This window comes from Electrona antarctica (assembly GCF_951216825.1).
Source record: "Electrona antarctica genome assembly, chromosome: 8".
Classification (NCBI taxonomy): Eukaryota; Metazoa; Chordata; class Actinopteri; order Myctophiformes; family Myctophidae; genus Electrona; species Electrona antarctica.
The window spans coordinates 593,878-617,500 of NC_136789.1; the positions used below are offsets into that span (position 1 = coordinate 593,878).

Consider the following 23,623-nt stretch of genomic DNA (forward strand, 5'->3'; position numbering starts at 1 on the left):
CAAATTCATGTCAAATTCATGAATGATGAATGAATGAATGAATCAACCAATCAATCAATAAATGAATCAATCAATCAATCAATCAATCAATCAATCAATCAATCAAACTTTATTAAAGACACATGGTCCATAGTCCATATAAATCATACATTAATATAGGCTACAGGAAATGGAAACAAACCTGACAGATTTTAAGGGTTAGTCAGAATGAAAACCAACAATTTAATATATGGGCTACATCATTCATGTACGCCCACAGCCTATTAAATTGTAGCCTATACATGAACTAAAGGAAATAGGCTACTGAATCTACTTTGAGTTTGCCATACTGTGTGTGTGTGTGTGTGTGTGTGTGTGTGTGTGTGTGTGTGTGTGTGTGTGTGTGTGTGTGTGTGTGTGTGTGTGTGTGTGTGTGTGTGTGTGTGTGTGTGTGTGTCAGTGTTTCCAGGAATTACATTTTGGGCAGGCAAGATGTGTTAATTGTCGTCTCCCCGCCCACAATCAGTAGCACTAAAGGTTTTCAAAGAAATATACCTGCCAGACAGATTGATTGATTGATTGATTGATTGAAATATGTACCCAATTAACGACCCAATTAAGCATTACACTTGTTTACAAGAGGGTCCACAGTAGGATACAAAGGCTGAAAGGCATGCATTTGCATTCGAATGGGTGATTGAGGGTCGCGCTCTATACGCGCAACGGCCAATCCGCTGTTCACTGTCTTGTTTTTGTCCTATAGTGTATGGATTTTGGCCAGGCAGAAAATGGATTTGGACAGGCGGACGCCTGTCCTCGCCTTATTGTAGATACGCCTGTGTGGTGTGTGTGTGTGTGTGTGTGTGTGTGTGTGTGTGTGTGTGTGTGTGTGTGTGTGTGTGTGTGTGTGCGTGTGCGTCTGTGTGTGTGTGTGTGTGTGTGTGTGTGTGTGTGTGTGTGTGTGTGTGTGTGTGTGTGTGTGTGTGTGTGTGTGTGTGTTATTCAAACGAATATAAATAAAGGTGTTAGGTGTAACAGCTGCTGCAGCAGATGCACTATATAAGCAATAATTAGCTTAGAGAATTTACCAAAGTAGCCTAAAACAACATTAACCTATATGGTGTGTGTATATAGGCTATTAAATGTATATATGGGCCCACAAGAGTAATCGCATACTCAGCCAATGGTGATAAACAGTTGACAGCCAGCTCGGGACGGGGGGTAGCCCAGTCTAGCTCTGAAATAATCTTCCCGCACACGCGTTAATCTGCTTTATCCTATGGTCAAGCCTCATGCAGTCGCACTCGCACATGCAGTTCATTTAAATAAAGAGTCAAGCGCAAATCGGAAGTAGAGTAGGTTATGAGAATGGGAATAGGCTAAACTAAACCACCGACTTTGAACAATGTTGTCATATTAAGTAACCGCGCGGGCGTTTGAATGAAGCCTGATCGATATTAATAATCTGTGTGTCCAGAGTCAGACAGAGGAGTCTGACGCCCCCGTTTGCGCACAGCGCATGGAGAGAGCAGCGGGTCTCCTCTCTGATTGTTGAAGGAAGTTTACACTCCGCCAGCTCTGACGGAGTCAACACGCAAGAGCTGTTTTTTTAGGGAGGCAGGTGAAATATTAAAAGTTTACACTGGGTTTTATCATTACTGGGAAACTGGCAGCGGTGATTTGGCCATGGAAAGGACAACGTCGTTTTGGATATTCCTGATAACAGCCTTTGTTGTTCAAGGTACGCCAACCACTTTATTCTGGTTCTTATATTTTGTAGCCTTAAACGAAGAGGAGAAGTCTCCGTTATTGTATTCAATGTAGTTATTTTCCTTTAAAATCGAATTTCATTGAATAAATTGTTTTATTTTAATAGCACATTTGAGTAAACTGCGTTTTTATTCCTATTGTAGCCTATATGGCTACAATTTTGTTTATTGTTTGGGCTGTATAGCCTATTTGTTTTATAAACATAGTCATACAGAATATCATCATAATCATGGATAATTTAGTTTTAGCTTTCAGTTTGACTGCTATAAGAACATTTAAATAAATGGGATCAACAAACTATAAACAGGACCTTTTCTCACTGTTTCTCCTCCATGTGGGTTAGTAGGACAAAAACATGATGTATAGCCTATACAGTAATACAGTGTTAACTTATCTGATAGTCAAAAATACAAGATATAGTGCAGATGGATGCATCATGCAGGGGATGCAATAAAAAAAACAATCAAATACAAGATCCATCTATCAACCAATCTTGGGCAATCAGGGCCCAATGGTGGCTGAATATATCAAAAGAAATTAACATTATATTTGGATCTGTCTTTTAATTAATCTCTCTTATATAGCGCTTTAGAAGAGGCAATACCTATAGTTAAAAGGCTCAACATTCTGCAAAAAATAATAGTAATAATAATTAAGTTAAGACTCAAAGGCAGAAAGGGAGATTTAACCCACACTGTCTGTTTGTAACATTGTAACAGGTGCATTGGTGTAATCACTCTATGCTGAGATGTGGCCATTCCACCACACAGCTGGCAGAATCAACATGTAGTTTTAGTAGTGTGGTTTTGAATGAACACATAACTCCTTGCCTGATCATAACAGGTGCAACTGGTGTAATCAGACTAAGCTTGGCCCCCCATACAACTGCCTGGAGGAGAAGTGTAATTGTAAGACTGGGGGTGGGGGGGGGGGCATGGGGGGCATATTGCAATAATAAGAGGGATTGTCACATAGCATATGGATGTGTCCAGCCGATTTGACATGTGGTGTGATTGCTTTTTTCACTCACCCAGTGATGAAAACCCTGCTGCCAATTGAGCCAGTAATTTGTCGCTGTGTGTGTGTGTGTGTGTGTGTGTGTGTGTGTGTGTGTGTGTGTGTGTGTCCAGTATGTGTCACAGTGTGTATATGCAAGTGTACAGTATTTGCAATGGGTTTGTGTCTAAGCTGGTGCCATGTGTTTAAGATTGCCATGTTGAGGGATTAGTGCTGCAGTGGGACCTGGCATGGTGTGACATCCTCAGTGAAATATTACTGCCACCACGTCAACTGTCAGCTGCTATAGGGCTAGGCCACTTGTGCATGTCCCAGCACATTGTTACTTACCGGTGCCACCAAAGTGATGTGTGCTACAGGCGTGTGTGTGACTATGTGTGCATCTCTCTCTCTCTCTCTCTCTCTCTCTCTCTCTCTCTCTCTCTCTCTCTCTCTCTCTCTCTCTCCCCCCACCTATCTATCTATCTATCTATCTATCTATCTATCTATCTATCTATCTATCTATCTATCTATCTATCTATCTATCTATCTATCTATCTATCTATCTATCTATCTATCTATCTATCTATCTATCTATCTATTGTGCAACACCCCATACCAGACTAACCAGAGTTGGTCTAGTTATTTATATCTTTGTTATTTTGTTGTTGACCTTTGTCCGCTGCACTGCATCTTCTCATCTCCAAGCATGGGTTTATTCTCTTCCCTCTCCTGTCCCAAAACACAGATACAACATTCTATAATCTATAGTTAACACTCAAAATACACTGAAGGTTCTTTTGTCTTCCCATGCAAGCTGATGCAACATAGCGTTGATACATGTTTGGGGCTGGGACTTCATAGTATGTCGAGATGAAGTGGCTTAACCACTTGAACCTTCCATATTATGGGGGGAACACTAGCCAAAAATAGCAGGTCATCTAGAAGCTCACAACACGTCTCTCTATACAAGCTTGCAACGGGTTGTTATTGGCTATTTTTGAGTGGTGTAAACCACTCCTACAACTGGCTTTTTTGTTGAGTGGTGTAAACCACTCCTACAACTGGCTTTTTTGTGCAGAAAAAATGAGCATGGTTGCTATGTTCACCCTGTTCACCCGGGTGTGATTTCATTACAACTGGCTTTGTTTGTGCAGAAAAAATGAGCATGGTTGCTATGTTCACCCTGTTCACCCGGGTGTGATTTCATTACATCAGACACGATTTCATTACGTCAGACAGGCTATATTACACCACTCAGTTCACACGGGTGTGATTTTTTGGTATACATAGAAAAAAGTGGTCCAAGTACAGTCAGCTGAGCTCCAGTTTACTAAATCTGTGGCCTTCATACATTTATGCATGTGCACCTTCCAATACACACACGCATGCGCGCGCACACATGCACGCACGCACACACACACACACACACACACACACACACACACACACACACACACACACACACACACACACACACACACACACACACACACACACACACACACACACACAAACCCATGTTTGGCCATGCTCAGTTAGTAGCCTACATACGACGTACATATGACTTTCATGACAAGTTCAGGCAAATGTATCAAGATGGGCGAGGATGTGTGTCACAGCCAGAGACAAGCATAGTGGGTATTCTGGGTAATCTCTGATCAATCACAGATTTGATGGTCTAAAGATTAAAAAGTTAATCTCTCTCTCTCTCTCTCTCTCTCTTTTATCTGCCTGTTTGTATCCCTCCTACTCTTCCTCCATCATTCCAACACTCTCTTCTAGTCCTATTGATTGATTGATTGATTGATTGATTGATTGATTGAATACTATATTAGTCAGAAATGTAAACAGCACGAGGTACAGTCAGACATTTGGGATAAAAGGATAACACAAAAAAGTCATTGAGACTTGTTTCCATTGTGGTTCCTTGTATTCAATTAATCAACATAGCATAAAAATAACACCAAAATACAATATCATCAACCAATCAAATCAATCAAATATAAAACACTATACTGTATGTACAAAGTAGAAAAGGGGAAAAAAGGAGCAAAATAAAAATAAAGAGAGAATATCGGCAGTGAATGCCATCACCTTTCTATGGGAAAAGTAAGTTTACCTCCCCTTTTGGTCTCCTGAAAGATGGATTTCAGGCCTGTTTTGATCCACTTCCCTAGTGCTTAACTATACTCTAACTAGTATAGTCTTATGAAGGAGTCACGCATCGAAAATAGCAGATCTACAAGCTTATAAATCATGTATTTCTGATATGCAACACCATCGTACGACAAAGTATATATCAGGCTTCTGGAGTGTGTCACTAGACCTTTTCCTACAGGAACAGGATAGAGACACTATTCAGTTTGGAAATATAATGTTGACGATTAACAATTTAATTGTGTTCTTGGCATATTATAAATAAAAATTACATTTCTGTTTGTCCTTTAGGCTTCATAAAAAATAATTGATGACAGATAACTTAACTTAAATACACAAAGGAATGTCATATCATATTTAAAAACTTTCGAAAATGCATGTTGTAATCTCTGATCTTCAAGCTCACAACTTGAATGATTATGTAATAATTGTGACAGGCCTAATTACTGCTGTCAAACTATTTTAAGTCACTGTCAGGCATGGAATTCCATCACTTTAAGGGGCAAGGCCTCTTGGCCTTTGGCGTCGTTAATGTTTTGAGGGCACAAAGGCCAAAGGTCAGGGCATTTGGCCCTTGTTTGAAGATAGGGATGGAGATAGGGATAGTTATAGTACTGTGTACGGTTTCGGGGTTCCTTGGACCATATGGTGAATGTTTGGCCTCCTTTTGGTGATGCCAGCTGGTAGCTGCCACTGCTTCTTGGCTTTGATAATCTGCAGGAGCACAGCCACATGACTTCTCTTGATGAGGAGGTCTTTTTCTATGGTGGACAGAAGTTCACTTCTTTGCAAACACATAGTTGTTCATTTAATTCTCCTGGTTGGTCGGTATTTGTGTCAAACTATTTAACTAACTATTTCATAAATAGACAGGTTTTAGTGGTACTGTACATAGGCTGGCAGTCTCGAAATAGAATCCACCCCAGGTTACAGTATGTGTGTGCGCAGCATTTCAATAAGAAAGAATCCAATAAGAATTCAGAATATTAACAAAAGACTCCAAATTATATCGACAGGAAAAGGGCAGAGGAGAAAAGAGTGCAATCAGCTGAGGAAATGCGGGCAGGTTATCAAAGCCACTGTGGCCTCATGGAATTACATGTTTTGAAGGGGATAAGACCAGATTGACCGGGCACAGAGGCCATGGCACTCATGACCTCCATGAAATTCCTGCTCCATAGCAGCTACTCAGACTGTCCCATTATAAATGACCCGGAGTCAACTTTGACGTATTGTAGCAGTCCCCCTTTGGGATCAAAGTGCTGGACGGACCGACCAACAAATCTAAACAACATTGACGTCCTTAGAGGCCTACATACTACAGGAAACACAAATATAGTAATTCATTAATAAAAGAAAGCAAACTAATTCAAAATCTATTATGTGTGTAGTCATGTCTGGCTGATCAGTGGTTGGGATGGGTGGTGTGGGTATAAAAGGACAGGCGATTGTCCATCCATAACTGAAAATCGAAACAGTCTAAACATATGTCTGTCTGCCTGCCTGTGTGTTTGTCAGACTTCCTCTTATGCCCGTTTAATTATGGAGATCTCTGTGTCTGTCTGTCTGTCTGTCTGTCTGTCTGTCTGTCTGTCTGTCTGTCTGTCTGTCTGTCTGTCTGTCTGTGCCCATTGTATGCCCATGTGATCCCTGATCCCTGGTCATCAACTACTGATGTCATAAACTGGCCCCCAAGTAGTACTATGATAATGGCTACTGCAAGTACTCTGACAAGGTGCAACTGGTGGGTATTACATAATACCGGAGGGGAATGCGTTCTCAATGGGTAATATTGGGTATCATTCCAAATGGGCATCATTCCCAATGGGCATCATTCCCAATGGGCAATTGGGCATTTTTCCCAACGGGCATATGTACAAATATTTTGAATACAAATATTTTGGACCCTGGGAATGTATTATAGATATTTTAGATTTGACATCTCAAAATATATTTTCTCTAAAATATATTTTTGCTATTATGGACAATCTAATATCACTTCAGTCTGTATTCTAATAGCACACCAATCTCTATGTATGCATGACCTCATGGCTACAGTTATTGGCTTCTACGATAATGTGCATAGTGATGTCAGTCAGCCACTCTCTGCCTTCATAAATGGGCCATCAGGGATGGCCATTTACAGGACTGCCAATATGGGAGTGAACATGGACCATGTGCCATGTCAAATTGTCCTTGAGCCAGACACATGAACACCCATCGGATCGGTCATTTCAGTGCACTCTGGCTAAGTCAGTAAAATGTCAAAAAACAATGTATAGCTAAAATTATCAACATGTTTTACTCATTTTGTTCCTGTTTAGTAAAATGTGTTGATCCTTCCAAATGAGGTCATGTATTCATATTTCAGTGCCTTTGTTTTCACTCTACTGACTGACTGTATGTTAATTTGTCAACCACTGACAGACACTTCCTCCTAGACTAAATGCAGTACACAGTCACAGCTAAATCCTGAGTGTTCATTAGAGTGAGAGGCCCACTTGTAGGCTACACTCTGAGTTAAACAAAACACCCAGGAGTTTACTGTGTATATTTGTGATTGTGCACCACTGACAGATACAATACTGCACCTTCACTTCTGTGTACCGTCGGCATCCATTGACTGATGAACTCCAGCTGTAGGTACAAGATAAGGAAGTGAGTGGTGAGGTAGTCAGAAGAATATGTCATTGTAAGGTTTTATATGAGACGAGAGAAGATGGAGGTTCTTTACAGATAACAAATAGTGGCTGTCAAAGTTGTTAGGATTTGCCCAAGTGCATCTTGGGATCCTGCTGTGCTCTTACTATACCGTCATGTCACACATCCTGCAAGAGGAGGTGTGAAACAATGCCACTACTGTTCTAATGTTTTCCCATGGACTCTTTATGGGTTGTTGTTGTCGTCTGAGAGACATCTGTGCCAGTGAGGTCATTTCCCAGACTATTTTGACAATAGCAGAATATGAATGCACTCCTCTGCGAGGAGGAAGGTAAGAGTGGGGTCAGAGATATGGGGGCATGACAGACACATAGAGGAAACTTGACAGAAAAAGACTCGCTCACTGTATAAAAAACTAGAAAAAGTGCCCTTCTCTGCACAGGTCTCCACCTGCAGGAAGATAGGAGTGTGTGTGATGTTTGGCAAAATGTTTAGGAGTAATATAAACATGTTGCACGTGTGTGTGTGTGTGTGTGTGTGTGTGTGTGTGTGTGTGACGCGACTTGGCCTGTTGTAGCGCCACCATGACGCTGATTTGAAAACTGTCAAGTCAAGTGGCATTTCTTCCTCAGCCTAGTGGGAATATGCATGCACAGTTTCATCGGACGCTGTGTTGAGGAGTTGTGGCGATTTGTACAAAATGGGTACAAAACTTTATAAGCCAATCGTAGCCAATCAGGATGGATTATGAGAAATCAAACAAACCTGTCTTGATCACATGACTATGGAGAGCATGTGTACCGATTTACCTGAAATTTGGATAAAATCTGGAGTAATATTAGAAAATGTGTTTTACATATGTCGGCCTCCTGGTGGCGCTATAAAGAGCAGATGTGAAAAATTCCAGGCAAAGGTTTTTCCTTGTGAATACAAAGTTTTACACAGATCCGTGCAGTTAGAGGTAAAAACACTAATCGGCCACTTATAGCGCCACCATGAGGCTGAGTTGAAAATGTTCCAGTGGCATTTCTTCCTCGGCCTAGTGGGAATGTGTGTGCACAATTTCACGGAAATCACACGATGTGTTCATGATTGTTTGAAACTGAGCACTCATGCGAACTTTGGAAGCCAATATTAGCCAATCAGGATGGAGTCTGAAAAATCTGAAAGACATGTTTCGTTGAATGGCTCTAGAGAGACTGTGTACCAATTTGCGTGATGTTTGGACAAAATCTGTAGGTGTACTGTCCAATTTCTTTTTGCACAAAGTGACCTCCTGGTGGCGCTATAAGAGGCCAATGTGAAAACCTTGGAGCAGAGATTCAGCTGTGGCTTTCAGGGAGTGTGTGTGCAGAGTATGGCTGCGATCAAGCCAACGGTGCCACAGACGGACGGACGGACACACACACGGACGGACGGAGTGCAAAACATACTCTCTCCCCATGGCTTCGGCCTGGTGGAGACAATGCAGGAAAACTCCTTAGACAGAGACTTAAGAAAACATTTTTTCTTTTCTTTTAACATGCTGTAGCAAACATTTCGGTCCTAAGATCTTCGTCAGTGCTGATATAACACTGACGAAGGTCTTAGGGCCGAAACAGAGTTACCGTGTGGGGGTCCCTCTACTGTACCCTCTACTGTACTGTACTGTACTGTACTGTCACTGTACTGTACTGGCACACAACCGAAATCACCATATATACAGTTAATATGTGCGTGTGTTTGTGTGTGTGTTAGGTTGCGCACAGGTGGTGAAAAACAACCATGCTGTTTTCGTGCTCAGACGCACCCAGCCAGCCAGCCAGCCACCCACCCACCCACACACATAGTCACTTAAGGAAGTGGTTGCACCACTTAAAAAGAAAAATGTTTTCTTAAGTCTCGGTCTAAGGAGTTTTCCTTCATTTTTGAGCGAGTCTTTTTTTGTCAAGTTTTCCAAGTTTTTGAGACCACCGCTCCTGTAGTCAAGTCTGAAAAAAAGGACGAAGAAAGGCGCAAAAGTTTTCTCAGTGCTTCGGCATGACAGACACAGCACATACTGTGTGTATGTGTGCATGCGTGTGGATGCTTGTGTGTATATATTCGTGGTCGTACAGGTGTCAGGGAGGCCTGCTGTCTGTTCCTCACCTAAAGCCAATAATGAGCTCAGCAGCAGTGCTCAGTTGAAGTATGTGTTTTTGAGTGTGCACGTGCTGTGTGTGTGTGTGTGTGTGTGTGTGTGTGTGTGTGTGTGTGCGCGCGCCATTGTGCATGTTTGTGTGTTTATAGTTGGACAATGGACATGCAGGTGAAGTATGTACGATTTATAATTTCTCAAGCACTCCAATTATAGTGATTGTATATAAGCTATAGCTGGCCCAGTTGAGAATGTGATTGGTGACTCAGGTTAGGCATTGTTTGTGCAACTAGTAGCTGCACACTCCTAATAGCTGGCGCTGCACACTCCTCCTCATAATTACAGTGACATTTATTATTGCAGCAACATTTCGGTCACCCTGTCACCCTGAATGTGCCAAACGTTGGTTATGTGTGGCTATTTCTTTGACCAGTTGTGTATGTTCCATAGCCTGGATCTCATTAGGTGTGCATCCTTTCTGCCGTTGACCACCTGTGTAAATGTGAATACCAGGCCTGGGCCATGGCTCAGTGGTCCAGGCACCTTGGCTGGTAGTGTGCCGTGGGTTCGACTCCCGAACCTTTACTGCATGTCTTCCCCCCATCTCTCTCCCCCTTTCCTGTCAGCCTACTGTCTGTCCCTCCATAAAAAATATAAAATAAAGGCGAAAGCCACAAAAAAAAAACATTTAAATGTGAATACCAATCCAAATGAATACGATCATGTATAGTTTTTCTGAATGTGTGTTGTTCTGTAGTTCAGTTCAGTAGTTGTTCGCCAATTGATAAAGCAGAAGAACTCAGTAGAACGTGAATCTGTCAGGAGACATGCCCTCCCTCCCTTCATCGTTCTGTCTATCTGTGGCATGTGATCATAATGTTTTGAGGTTCTGTGTGTGTATTAAAAGGGTAATGGTGAAAGGGATCTAAAAAAGAACTAAACAAATGAGACCCTATCATGTAATCATGGATACTCTGTGCCGACTGGCGTCTGGTCCTCGTCTGGTCCTATAAAATGCCTTTTCTGTTGTTGCGATCATGCTGATGATGGCTCATTTGTTGATGATGATTTATCTGTGAGTGCTGATATCCTGTTATTGTTTTGTAACTTGTCTCAGCCGTGCACCCAACATGGTTTAAAGATGGAGTGCTGTGATTCCCCCCCCCCCCCCCCCCCAAACATGATCATCAGGTACTATGATTATACTAGGAGGAAGATTGTTTTCAAAAAAGTGTACAGTTAAAATTATGTTTTTATGTGGCCACACACACCAGTGCATTAAGTAAACCTGGTTTTCGCCTTTTGATTCTTCAGCTGCTTTTGCTTTTGTGACATGAACATTTGTCGGAGCAGGTCACATACTGTATGTACAGACAGTCACCAACTAGTAAAGTATGATGATGTCTCTCACAGAATGTAATATCCTAAGTGCACATGTGTGACCTTCAAGACCTCCCGCATGCATACAATAATACCCCACCCCCACACGCTTCATATAGTCAGTGACACACGCACGCGTGCATAGCCATCACACAGGCCTGCAGACAATAGTAATAGTGGGCATTGTATTATGGGGAACATTTTGGCTCAGTTTCAAGCCAGTCAGTGCAATGTGTATTACAGTAACAGTAAGGAAAAGACATAGATTGATCTCATTACATCTGGTCATGACACTGGCGATAGCAGCATGACAGCTAGGGTTCGGAATTGTAGTTGTACAGATGGTTAATGTGACAGGAACATAGACTTAGACATAGACAGGAACATAGACAGAGATGAAGAATAGGCAGTGGGTGGAGGAAGTCTGTTCAATGCATTTAGAGTTGAGATATCCTGCTTGTCATTGTCTACACATAGGAAATACACATTAAACATATCAACCCACAAGCTTGTATGCTAATACAATTAGAGTTGGAGGCGATTGGAGATGGTCTCCCATCTCTTCAATTGAGACATTTAGAACCTGTGTAGGAGGAACCTATAGGCAGGAACACTACTCATTGACAGGTGGTATTGCCTGAAGCTCAAACGCAATATCATGTGGGCTTAGTTCATTGATAAAACTATTGTCTCTCACACAGGACACTTGGGTTTGAATCCCAGGAAGGACATACATCTAATGTATTAATGTGTTAAAGAATATACAGAGTGCCTTTGCTCGTATTAACAATGTCAGGGCAACAGGCACTGACATTCTGTGTCTTCCATTAATGACTCATTGACTCACCACTACCACCTCAGATTATCATCTTCTGATTATGTAAAATATCAGCATAACAGCATCATGGGAGAATATCATCTCCCATGATGTTTGCTTGGCTATGGCCAAACGCTCGCACTGCCTCATTATACAATGAGGTCTTGTTGTGAGTCAGTGCATATCATATCTGCATTTCATTCATCTGTGAAATACTCCCAAGAAAGGGGAGCCAAAATGTAGCATACACAGCTGCCTACTAGCATAGTACACCTCTTTGTACAGTAATTTGGCTAGGAGAGTTTTACATTCAGTTGTTTCAAAGTACTACAATGGTTATATTTGAGGTCACAGCAATACATGCAGCTATGGCTATGCTGAAAAGTTGTCAATGATGTTAGTTCTATTGATTTGCAAAAAGCTTTATTATTGATTGACAGAATAAAACATTTCAAGCTGATGACCTTAAAAACTTAACCCTGGTAATTCTGAGATCATGTGACACACATGTGGGTGCGCTCTATGTGGAATGAAGTAAGCTCAAGACAGATTTCTGATTACAATCTTCTAGTGTATTTCATTTTAGGGGCAAAAGAAGCAAAACAAGAGAGAGAAGAAAACACTTTTGACTTAGTATTGTAGGTTCACAGTAATTCAGGCTCCTATCTATACACACTCCACATATAGTCAGGAACCTTACTGTGCAATTCTTTGTACAAGTGATTATTACCCATATCACATCCGCCCTCTCCTCTGTAGTGATATAATACAGTAATCTCATACATTAAAGAGGTTCACTGTGCGTTTTGATAATACTAGGAACAGTGGTAGGGAAAGATTGAGACAATTTTGAAACATCTTATTATATACATGCAGTGTATATTGTTTTATTTTTTCCCACACTGTTGAGGAGGCTCTATGGGTCTACGGATTGTAGGTAAAACCACAAAATAATATGCGTTTATTATTCTTTGGTCAAGAAATCACACACAAATCAAGGTTTTTGGTTAATGCCAGATTTGTCATTGTGGGAAGTGATAGGCAGACCATCCTTAACAATCTGAATGCACTAAAGAACAGACATTTCTCTCTTTTCACAGTTTGTTTGACCTTGAACTTCAATTAATGTGCTACTCCTCTGAAACTTCTTCCTGAAGGAGGATCCTCTTCAAAGTCCTGTTTTATGGTTACTCATTTTGTTGATTTATTGTTATCAAGTTCAGTGAGGTGGAAACACATACTCATCATTAATTTGACTTAGAACTTTAATATAGCAGCGCAGCCAGCCAGGTGAAACTGACATTTAATTAACAATGCGGAAAATCAAAGTCAGTGTCTCTGAGGTCAGGGACAGGGCAATGTGAGATACAGTATAGAGGAGGACGGACCTCAGCCTGGTCTATTATTAGTCCTATAGATGCTACTGGGAATCTCCTCTAATATACAGGGAGCTGTTAGTCAGTTCCCATTAACAGATTTAATGAAACATCAGCAACATGCCAGTAACATCCCAACACCCTTGTGTACTGACAAGTCTCTCTGTAATTTACCAGTTGACACTCATAATTCTTGTAGATAAGCACCATAAAATATTATACACATTCATAATATAAAGTGCAATGGCGATAGAACGCTTGGAACCACACAGTACAAAACAACCAGGATAACGTGTAGACATCAAACCTAGCATCTACTTACGATTCCTAAATATATCAGTCAAGTAAACAACATACATGTACATGCCATGTAGACTATCTAAAGTAGAAATGATAAATAGAGTAATACTTGGTGACAAGAACTAAGGTCTGAAAACAGAACCGTGTACAGGGCACATATACACATAGAGAGTGCTGGCCTTTGCAGGGTGGCAAGGCTCTTGGACCACAAGGAATATAAAGGGAAGCGTGTTGAGTTTAACAAAAAATGTGTGGTTTTATTTAAGAAAGAATGAAAATATGTGTAATAGACAGTACAAGCAGTTTTCAATAACAAAAACAGGAAGGGAAACATTCTGCAAAACGAACTAAAGGAATACAAACAAATTGACAAATCAAAGTGCCTGGTAGACGCACGCACGCACGCACGCACGCTGCACGCACGCACGCACGCGCACACGCACCCACCCACACACACACACTCACACACACACTAATGCTGGCATAGGGATGAATCCTGTCCTCTGATTTCTCTGCCTGTCTCTTTTCTTACACTTCATACTGGCTGTCTTAGTAAAGAAACATTGCAGAGGGATGGGGTACGGGGGTGGGGGGCTGTCTGCTTTCTTTTAAAAAGATCAACTTCCCAAGCTGACAGGAGTGACAGGGCATTCTCTGGATCCACATTACTGTCTTGTTAGAGCAAGGGATAAAGTGGGTCTAGTCTCTTGTGACAAGAAAGGAGCTTATAAGATCATCTTGCTTATGAAGTTAAGGAATTACATGAAGTATATGAAAGCATAATTATTTTCTTTCTATATGAATGGAGCTTTTATCAATGAAAACACAAGCGTTATTATGTTCCAGATCTTGAGGAAAAGGTTCAACGATTTCAGTCAAGGAATGTTTTGTTTGTTGATGTGAGTTATTAGTGTAGATGCCATCCCGAGACAATGAAGTTGATTTGAACAAAACGGTGTAGAACAATAGTTGACCTCATTCTCACACACACACACGCACGCACACACACACACACACACACACACACACACACACACACACACACACACACACACACACACACACACACACACACACACACACACACACACACACACACACACACACACACACACACACACACACACACACACACACACACACACACACACACACACACACACACACACACACACACACACACACACACACGCGCGCGCGCGCACGCACGTGAGCGGTGTGCAATTAAGTTTAGTGGGATGGACTCTGCTGGTGACTGACCACTAAGACCACTGTGTGAGAGCAGTAGCCAGCCAGATCACACCTATTTATACCTCCCTCAGTCTAATCTGTGACCTTTCATCACGCTGTTGGGGGAAGGGGCAGCAGTTTTTATGAAGCCCATGTAATGCCTTATAAACATACTTAGAGCATTATAAATTATAATCTGTTTATAACACTGAGAATTATAGTTACAAAATCTCATAAATATCCACAATTCTTTATAATAATAATCATAATACATTATACATTTTTTAACCAGTAAGACGCCTGAGGGCGAGAAGCGACCTTGCCCTAAAGGGCGAGGTCGCGTGCACGCATCCGCCTCGTTGACGGCAGACTGCTGGGCGAGCTCTGGCGCTTTGGCATAGGGGGTCAGACCAACATGGAATGAATTCTGTACTGGCCATATAAGGAGCATGTCTTGAGTGTACAGGGTTTGATGAGGTCAGATCAACATATGGAATGTCAGAACAGGTCAGCTCCATACAGTATATGGAGATCTAAGGGTGGTAGTGGGAACATTCTCTTGAGTGTACAGGGCTTGATGAGGGCCCAGGTAGGGACGGGCCTTAATTTTCGGGCCTGTTGAGAACTCTAGTTTTCGCCGGCTGCCGGGCGCGGCTGCACTAATAACTTTGGGGCAGGCCCGTCTAGAGTTTGAATGGACATAAGTCAAAATTACACTGACGGGAAATGCTAGATTCCATAGTTACTGTTACCTGTGGTCGCAATTATTCATTAAAAATGCTGTTAATGGCTGTGTGTGTATGTGTGTGTGCGTGTGCGTGCGTGCGTGCGTGCGTGCGTCTTGTCTGATGTGTGTGCTTATTTCTCTCTGTGTGTTTGTTTGTACAATTATTTAACCCCTGTATTTCTGTCCCTAATAGTGAATGGCCAGTCTGTTGAAATGGATGATGAGAAGTCAGCGCTCATGGGGTCAAAAGTGGATCTCCGCTGTCGGTTTGTCAACAGCGACCCACCAGTAAAAATCTCACAGGTAGTCCTCCTCCTGGACATAACTCCCACAAACACTATAATAGTCAGTGACATTTTCAGATTTCCGACTCATATTTGGCACGGCCATTTATTTAGTTTGTAGATCTTTGAGCAAACTGCACCAAAGTACTCACTTGTATTCACCATGAGTCAGGGATGACATTTCTTTACATTATGTGCATGTACGTACCCACGCACATACCTACGCACAGCCACACACACAGGATTCTACAGTTTAAGGTGCTAGCAAGGGTGACATTTTAATGTCACTGTTTTGGGTGAAGTATTTAATTCTTCATAGCTTAAGCTTAATATTAAAGGTCCTTGCAGACTGGACAGGTTTTTTGGAAAACACTGCTTAAAACCTGAAGAATGCAGCAGTGTGTAGGGACCTTAACAGTTATTTTCCTGCAATGACAGATTTCATGTTACATTGTAAGAATTATCCTCAATTTCCTTTTGCATATCTATACAGCATGATGAATGTGTAATTAAAATGCTCATTATTCTTTATTTCATTTCAATTTCATTTTGTAACTTTTGCGAGCGATGAACTGCAGATTGTTTCCATCACTGGGATTAATACGGTATAATATTTTAATAGAATGTTTGATTTTCATTTTTAAACTAATAGTATGAAGAAAAAGCAATTTCTGTCAAAGTCATGTCAAATATTAGGCCATGACTACTGCTTTGAACATACAAGTCCTATGGCCTCAGTATTTCTGAATGGGAAACCAAATATGTATCCCTCACTCATGAAATCGCGGAATGAACACCACCCCTGTGGCCATGGGCGATATTAGGCGCACAGGCAGGGCTACCTTGCTGAACTTAATGATCTCATCTCATCCCAGGTGACATGGCAGAAACTGGTCAACGGTATTAAGCAGAATGTAGCGATCGCCAACCCCTCTCTCGGAGTGTCTGTGGCCCCACTCTACCGGGACCGAGTCATCTTTAAAAGTGGGGCGGTGCGTAGGCGAACTCCAGTGCTGGAGGACACCACCATCACCATCTCCTCGCTCCGGCTCTCTGACGAGGCCATGTATATCTGTGAATACACCACATTCCCTGCTGGGAACCGAGAGAACGCAGTGAACCTCACTGTCAACAGTAAGACTATTTAAGTGAAATACAGACATACTATATTAATCTACTAACTGAACCTATCAATGATTTTATTTAGTTTTTGTTGTTTTGTTTATAACATTTTTACGTTGTTGTTGTTCAGCTCGCCCTACCACGCAGATGAGTCTGTCCACACCCACGCAAGTGGCTCGGTCGTCCAATGTGAAAACACCAGTGGCCAGTTGTACGTGTTCCAATGGGAAACCAGCTTGCACTATCAGGTGAGATATGATTGATTGATTGATTTGAAGTATTTATTAACAGTTTGCAGAATTACAGTACATTTCAAGCACAACTCAATAAAAAACTGTTAACTATGAGTGGACGACACCATAAAGCATTACACTTGTTTACAAGAGGGTCCACCGTTTTCAATTCATCATAACATTTAGAGACATACAAATATACACTTCTATATAGCCAAAAACAGGAAATCATCATAAAGGAGGTAAAACAAAGGGGGGGAAAAACATATACAGTGAGGGGAAAAAGGGGTGGGTGGGGGATTCAGATTTTACGGGGGCCAGTTTCGAATTGCAGCCGTCCGTAGGTGACCTTTGAGAGCGTTTTTTAAGGAATCAAGGGATTCACATGTCTTAATGACAGTTGAGTGTACAGTATGTGTGTGGGTGTGCGCTTGTGTGCGTGTAAGTGTGCCTGTCTGTGCCTGTGTATGCGTGTGTTCTATCTTAGGTGGATCCTAAGAGTTAATACTCTAACGTCTAAGTGAGCACAGCAAAACAAATAATTAAATTTTCATTCATTTTAGACTTATCAAGTGTCATGAACTTAACTGCTTTAATCCTGGCATCCCATTTTTGTACATGCCATTGCAGGCAGATGTTTTTTTTTTTTTGGGCGGGGTAGCCGATCTATAAGCTCACAAAGTGTTGCACGTTGCACAAAGCGTTGTGAGCGTGTAGATATGCTATTTAAAGGCTTTCGCCTTTATTTTATATTTTTTTTATAGAGGGACAGACAGTAGGCTGACAGGAAATGGGGGAGAGAGATGGGGGGATTGGGAGTCGAACCCGCGGCACACTGCCAGACTTGGGCTACCGGCCAAGGTGCCTGGACCTCTGAACCACGGCCCAGGCGCTATTTAAACAATTTAGATTTGTTTTTGTGGTTAACTGGTAAACTAATCCGACCTAATACTGAGCTAATATACCTGTACAAAACTAAAAAACGTTTGACCGTTTGGTTTGGATGACATGAACAGGTGGGATACCAGGGTGGACGGTGAAGCCATGACCCAGGAGTACAGTAACCAGGACGGGACGTTCACGGTGCAGAGTGACTACATCCTGGTGCCCAGCAGAGAGACACACCAGGAAGTCCTCACCTGTGTCAGCACATACAACGATGAGGAATTCACAGACAGTGTCACCCTTGATATCCAATGTGAGACATTCAATATACATCCATTCATTGTTTGTTTCTTTAGCTTTGAGGATTATTTTGTTCCTTTCTCCTATTCTGTTTGTCTACGATTGTTCCTGTATTTGGCTGTCTGTGACTTTCTTTATAATAATAGCCTTCAGAAGGATTGCTTTCTATGAATTCCCAAGTGGCATTACAAACAGAGCAAATCTACAAGCTCACAATGCGTTGCGCTGCCACATGCTGTGAGCTTGACAGTGGCCTTGTGGTTAGAGTGTCCGCCCTGAAACTGGGAGGTCGGGGGTTCGATCCCCGGCCAGGTCATACAAAGACTGTAAAAATGGGACCCAATGCCTCCCTGCTTGGCACTCAGCATCAATGGGTTGATTGGGGGACAAATCAACTAATGATTCCTGAGCGCGATGCACGCTGCGGCTCACCGCTCCAAGAGATGAGAACAAATTTCACTGCGGTAACGTGTGTGACTAATCGTACGACTTTGACTTGGAGGTTTGCTATTTTCCGGCAAATTTTCAGCTATCATGAATGATGCTATGTTAAAATGTCGATGTCCGCACAAGTATAGTAATATGAACGTGTGTGTGCCCCAGATGAGCCGGAAGTGTCAGTCGATGGGTTTGATGGAAACTGGTACCTGAACCGAGACAACGTTCAGCTGAGTTGCGAAGCTGATGCCAACCCAGCTGTCTCCCTCTATCAATGGAGAGTGTGAGTACTGCTGTTTGTAAATGTTCATGTGTGAATTTACTAGTGAATTCAACCTAAAACGTGTCAAAACTTGTACTGCTGAGCCAGTGCGGAAAGCCAGAAAGCAGAAGATACAGTATATTGCGTTTTGAGCTTCATGCATTCAGAAGGGGATCTCTAGCTGAATGACAAAGAAGAGGACCTGCACACTGACAGACAGAAACCTGCACAAAATAAAAAGCTCTTTATTCAATGTTTTGGTCGTTAGACCTTCATCAGGACAGACAATGTGCAATTCCAATTGTCAACCATAGTGGTTGGACTCGTACCCGACCACAGGATATATACACTTTTCAAGTTTTCAATATAAGAGCAGGTAGACCAACTACAAATACTGTTGTGGTATTAATATTGTATTAACATACCAAATGTACAGATTGGTCAAAATACCTTTATATTCACGCAGAATGCCAGAAAGGCTTTAATGTGGTTAAGGTCTTTGTGAGCGCAGAAAGTGGGCAGATGTGTGATATCCTCTCTGCTTTTCTCAGGGTAAACGGCAGCATACCGAGCAGCGTGGAGATCAAAGACAACCTCCTGATCTTCAAAGAGCCCGTGACCACTGACCTGGAAGGAACTTATGTGTGCGATGCAACCAACAGCATCGGGACGCAGTCGGCCTCTGTAGCGATCAGCGTGATAGGTAAGGGACAACAAGGGTGGCCTTGGAAACTATAGTCCTGAAACGTCATTTATGAAAGGTTCATGCGCACAAATGTTGTGCTTTCGATAAAATCCAAGCAAAATTGTGATTCCTCAAAAGTGCCAAATTTTTAATACATTGTTTGTATTTATGAATGTAATCTTCATTGAGACTTTCTTTTTCTTATTTAGAAAAGCCTTTACCCCTGGTAGCAACAGCTGATCTCATTGGTGTGATTGCCTTGTTATTGGCTGCTGGCACGCTTCTGGGAATCACCATTACGGTTGTGGTTCTCAAGATAAGGATTAACATGAAGAAAGACGGAAACTCGTATGTACATATTATGTTACAGTATCTCTTTACCTTTATCTGACATGTTCTTTTTTCCTGGAATTCCTTTATTTGTTTATTTAATTTTTAAATAATGTGTTTATAAAGTGTTTATATTGTAGCAATATGTATCATGCATTCTCTTATCTGTTGTCTAATTATATTGTTTATTGTCTAAAGTGTATGTCCTACAATAAGCAGTTGCATTATATGTGGATAGCAAATTAAGTGTAATTTTATGAACCTTATATTCTTACATTTCTTATGTTGATTTTCTTTTCCTTTTTCAGTAAAGACTCACCATCACGAAAACCTTCTCAGCCTGCAAGGAAGAAGCCAGGGGATGATATTCAGGTGCTGTTTTATATAAATTAAGATTTAGAAACCCATATAAAGGTGTGGTCAGTCACCAAACTTTTATTCTAATTGCTTAAAGGCAATGGAGTTTTCACTCTTCACATACGTTGGCGGCCCCAAGTGGCAGCAGGGGTAATTGTTTTGATATGCCAGTACTAGACCACTGAAATTCAGTGTGGTACTGGTACTGTAAATGTACAGCATTCTAAATGGTGGCAATGGGCTGAGCAACCCTTACATTTTTTAAACTGATAATGTTAATTTGTATGTATTTTCACATAAGTACTTCTCTAATTGCATAATAATTGCAAATTCATGTCAAAGCATACTTATATAGGCCTACAGCCAGTACAACGTAAATAAGTGTAAAAGTAAAAAGAAGAAGAAGAAGGAAAAAAAGGAATATAACGAATATTGGGTCAGACCAGGTGTAAGCATTATAAGCACAGTACAGTATTGTAAATGTATATTCTGGGAGTAGGACCTAATCACAGTGTATGTCATGTACATGTATCATAATATTGCAACAACAAACAATTAGAAATATAGCAATAATATTGCAGTGATTAGATTGCACATACGTTATATTGTATTTGTATATATTCTTGTTTGTATATAGACATAAATGTAATATTGAACATGTTTTCCTTTTCATATACTTTTATTTACCCAACATACTATGTTACAATTAATACAATCTAATACGTTGGTAGTTTATTACCACAGTGCTGGCCAGAAAGCCGTGGCCATGGAGGAACTGCAGCGGTACCTGTGCAATGCATTGGGCATTGTTAGGCCCCTAAATCGATCAGTGTTGTTAAACATGTGCCATAAGGCTTGAATGGCCACACCATGTGCCATAGGCACCATGGGCTTCAATGTATCCGTGCTTGTTCTTAAAGCTGTCTGTAACTTAAGGCCATTGTTGAAATAAAAATTGGCAAAAATGATTGACTATACAACTGATTGACAACAGCTTTGACAACACCGTTGCAGACAGGACCTTCTATATTTAATTATTACATTTCAGGTAAAGTTTTATTCTTTTTCTTTTTGAAATGGATACTGTACATCGTGTGTACTCTTCCACCGTAGAGCTGACTGTGGTTTACAGACAGGCAGCGTGTTTAGTAGAAATTGCATGTCTAAGTAGCTTCAAAACAGCATGCGGCCGGCGCATGTAACTTGGAAGTCGTGACAGAGCATGCTCATTTACAGATTAGTTCTGTCTGTCTGCATGCACTGTATACAGGTAACCATGTATGTAGTGTTGTACGTTGTGTGTAGTATATACAGTATATTTGCATGTGTGTTCCACATCCTGACATGCCTTTTTCTCCACCCATCCACAGTATTCTGGAAAGTTCTATGAGGAGCTTCCCAACACAGCTGACTACGTCAGCTACAGACTGGCCTGTAACAAGGAGGATTACCCAGAGCCCTTCACCCCTCCCATCAACCCCCCTCTCTCATTTCTACCTCAGCATCCCTATAACTCCTCACACGGCACCAATGGCCCCACCAGTCCAACCTTCACCTCCTCCACCCTGCCCAAATCTAAAAACACCTACTCTCCCCACACATCCATTCAGGGCTTGTCCTCTCTCCCACCGGGAGTAGCCCCATACACTTTTCCCAAAGAACAGTATGTCTGAATTGACATGCTTCCCTCCTCAAGTACAACTACAAACTCAGTCCTTACCAGTAATCACAAGATGAGCTGGCTCTACTTCAGTGGTTCTCAAATTTTATTTATTTATTTCAAGGACCCCCATAACTCTGAGAGTGTACACATGGAACCAAATGGACCCATACATGTCCATTGGGTTCCATGTGTACTCTGTCAGAGTTATAGACCTGTAGTGTACGGGTTCATTTGGAAACCCCTCAAGGAAGCCTGAGGGTCCGTGGATGCAACTTTGAGAACCACTGCTCTACTTCGATGCTTGACTTTTACCACAAGATCAGAGTTTGATGAAAAAAAGTAATGCCTGGATGTGAACGAACGGTGACAGATCCTCCTCAACTGCTCACGGCATCGGAAATGTCCCTGTTACCTTGCCAGTTAGAAGTAAAGGGACAGTGGAATTCACATCAGCAATGAGCTTGTGTTTTGTTTTTTGTTTTTGTAATGAGTGAAGAAATGTTTTTTTTTTCTTTTAATTGAGTCAAATTTTAAAACATTTTTTTTTCTTATTTTCTTTTTCCTAATAATGTTTTATTGGGTTTTTTATTTCTTATTTACTGATGGATGAAGTTAAAATGTTTTGGCTTTTAGTGGAGATGCATTCGAAATGAAATATATTTTCAACGCACCGATACTGTATATAGGCTGGAAGTTACATCATTTATTGTTTTATTTTTTAAGGTCGCTCTTACTCTCTCCATTTTAGTTTGTATGCCCCCCCCCCCCCCTACTCCAGTAAACTGAGTCATTCCTTTGGAGAGAAGAAGACCATGCCAATTTAAATACTTCCTGTCTCGTAATATTTGTATTGTAATTTCACTGTATTTGTTTTGTATTATTTATGTTTTTCCATTAATGTATTTATTTTTTACTGGTGTTTTTTTGCTGGTTAAACTCTATTTTGTCATCTACTGGTATTATTAAAAATCACACCCGTGTGAACTGAGTGGTGTAAGGTCTTATATAGCCTGATCAGCTGTGGTCTGACGTAATGTCTGACGTAATGAAATCACACCCCGTTCTGGGTGACCGTAGCAACCATGCTCATTTTTTACGCACAGACAGACAGACAGACAGACAGACAGACAGACTAACAAAGCCAGTTGTAGGAGTGGTTTACACCACTCAAAAACTGATAAATAAAACTTGTCATGTAAATATCTGTCAACGCTGTACTGTAGACTGAAACACAAAGAAACTCAAACTTACCTTAAGGTTTTGTTCTGTATGTGTCAATGATATTTATATGTTATTTAATATCAGGGAATGGGATGGTCACGTTGTAATGCATTAAATGGCCAATGTTTATCTGCATATATCATAATTATAAACTGTATTGTTATCCAGTGGACAAATTCAATCTGTTCAGTCAGTGTTGTTCTTATCTACCTTCAAATCATGTTACATCAAGACACATTACATTTCGTTTCAACCCATTAAGACCTGAGGTCGATTACAAATGTCTTCTAAAGCCAATGGGTTTCTGAAAAACGTACGTTGCAATATCAGT

General features: G+C 41.2%; 1 protein-coding gene across 1 annotated transcript; it reads left to right on the forward strand.

Moving 5' to 3' along the window:
* The first annotated feature begins 1,591 nt into the window (after positions 1-1,591).
* nectin1a (nectin cell adhesion molecule 1a) lies at positions 1,592-23,021 on the forward strand. The gene is made up of 10 exons (XM_079507496.1): positions 1,592-1,720; positions 15,706-15,815; positions 16,672-16,930; positions 17,049-17,166; positions 18,168-18,349; positions 18,940-19,057; positions 19,588-19,739; positions 19,931-20,069; positions 20,360-20,423; positions 21,779-23,021. Exons 1-10 carry the CDS (start codon positions 1,666-1,668, stop codon positions 22,079-22,081), a joined length of 1,500 nt encoding a protein of 499 aa, XP_079363622.1. The 5' UTR covers positions 1,592-1,665; the 3' UTR covers positions 22,082-23,021.
* Positions 23,022-23,623: the final 602 nt, after the last annotated feature.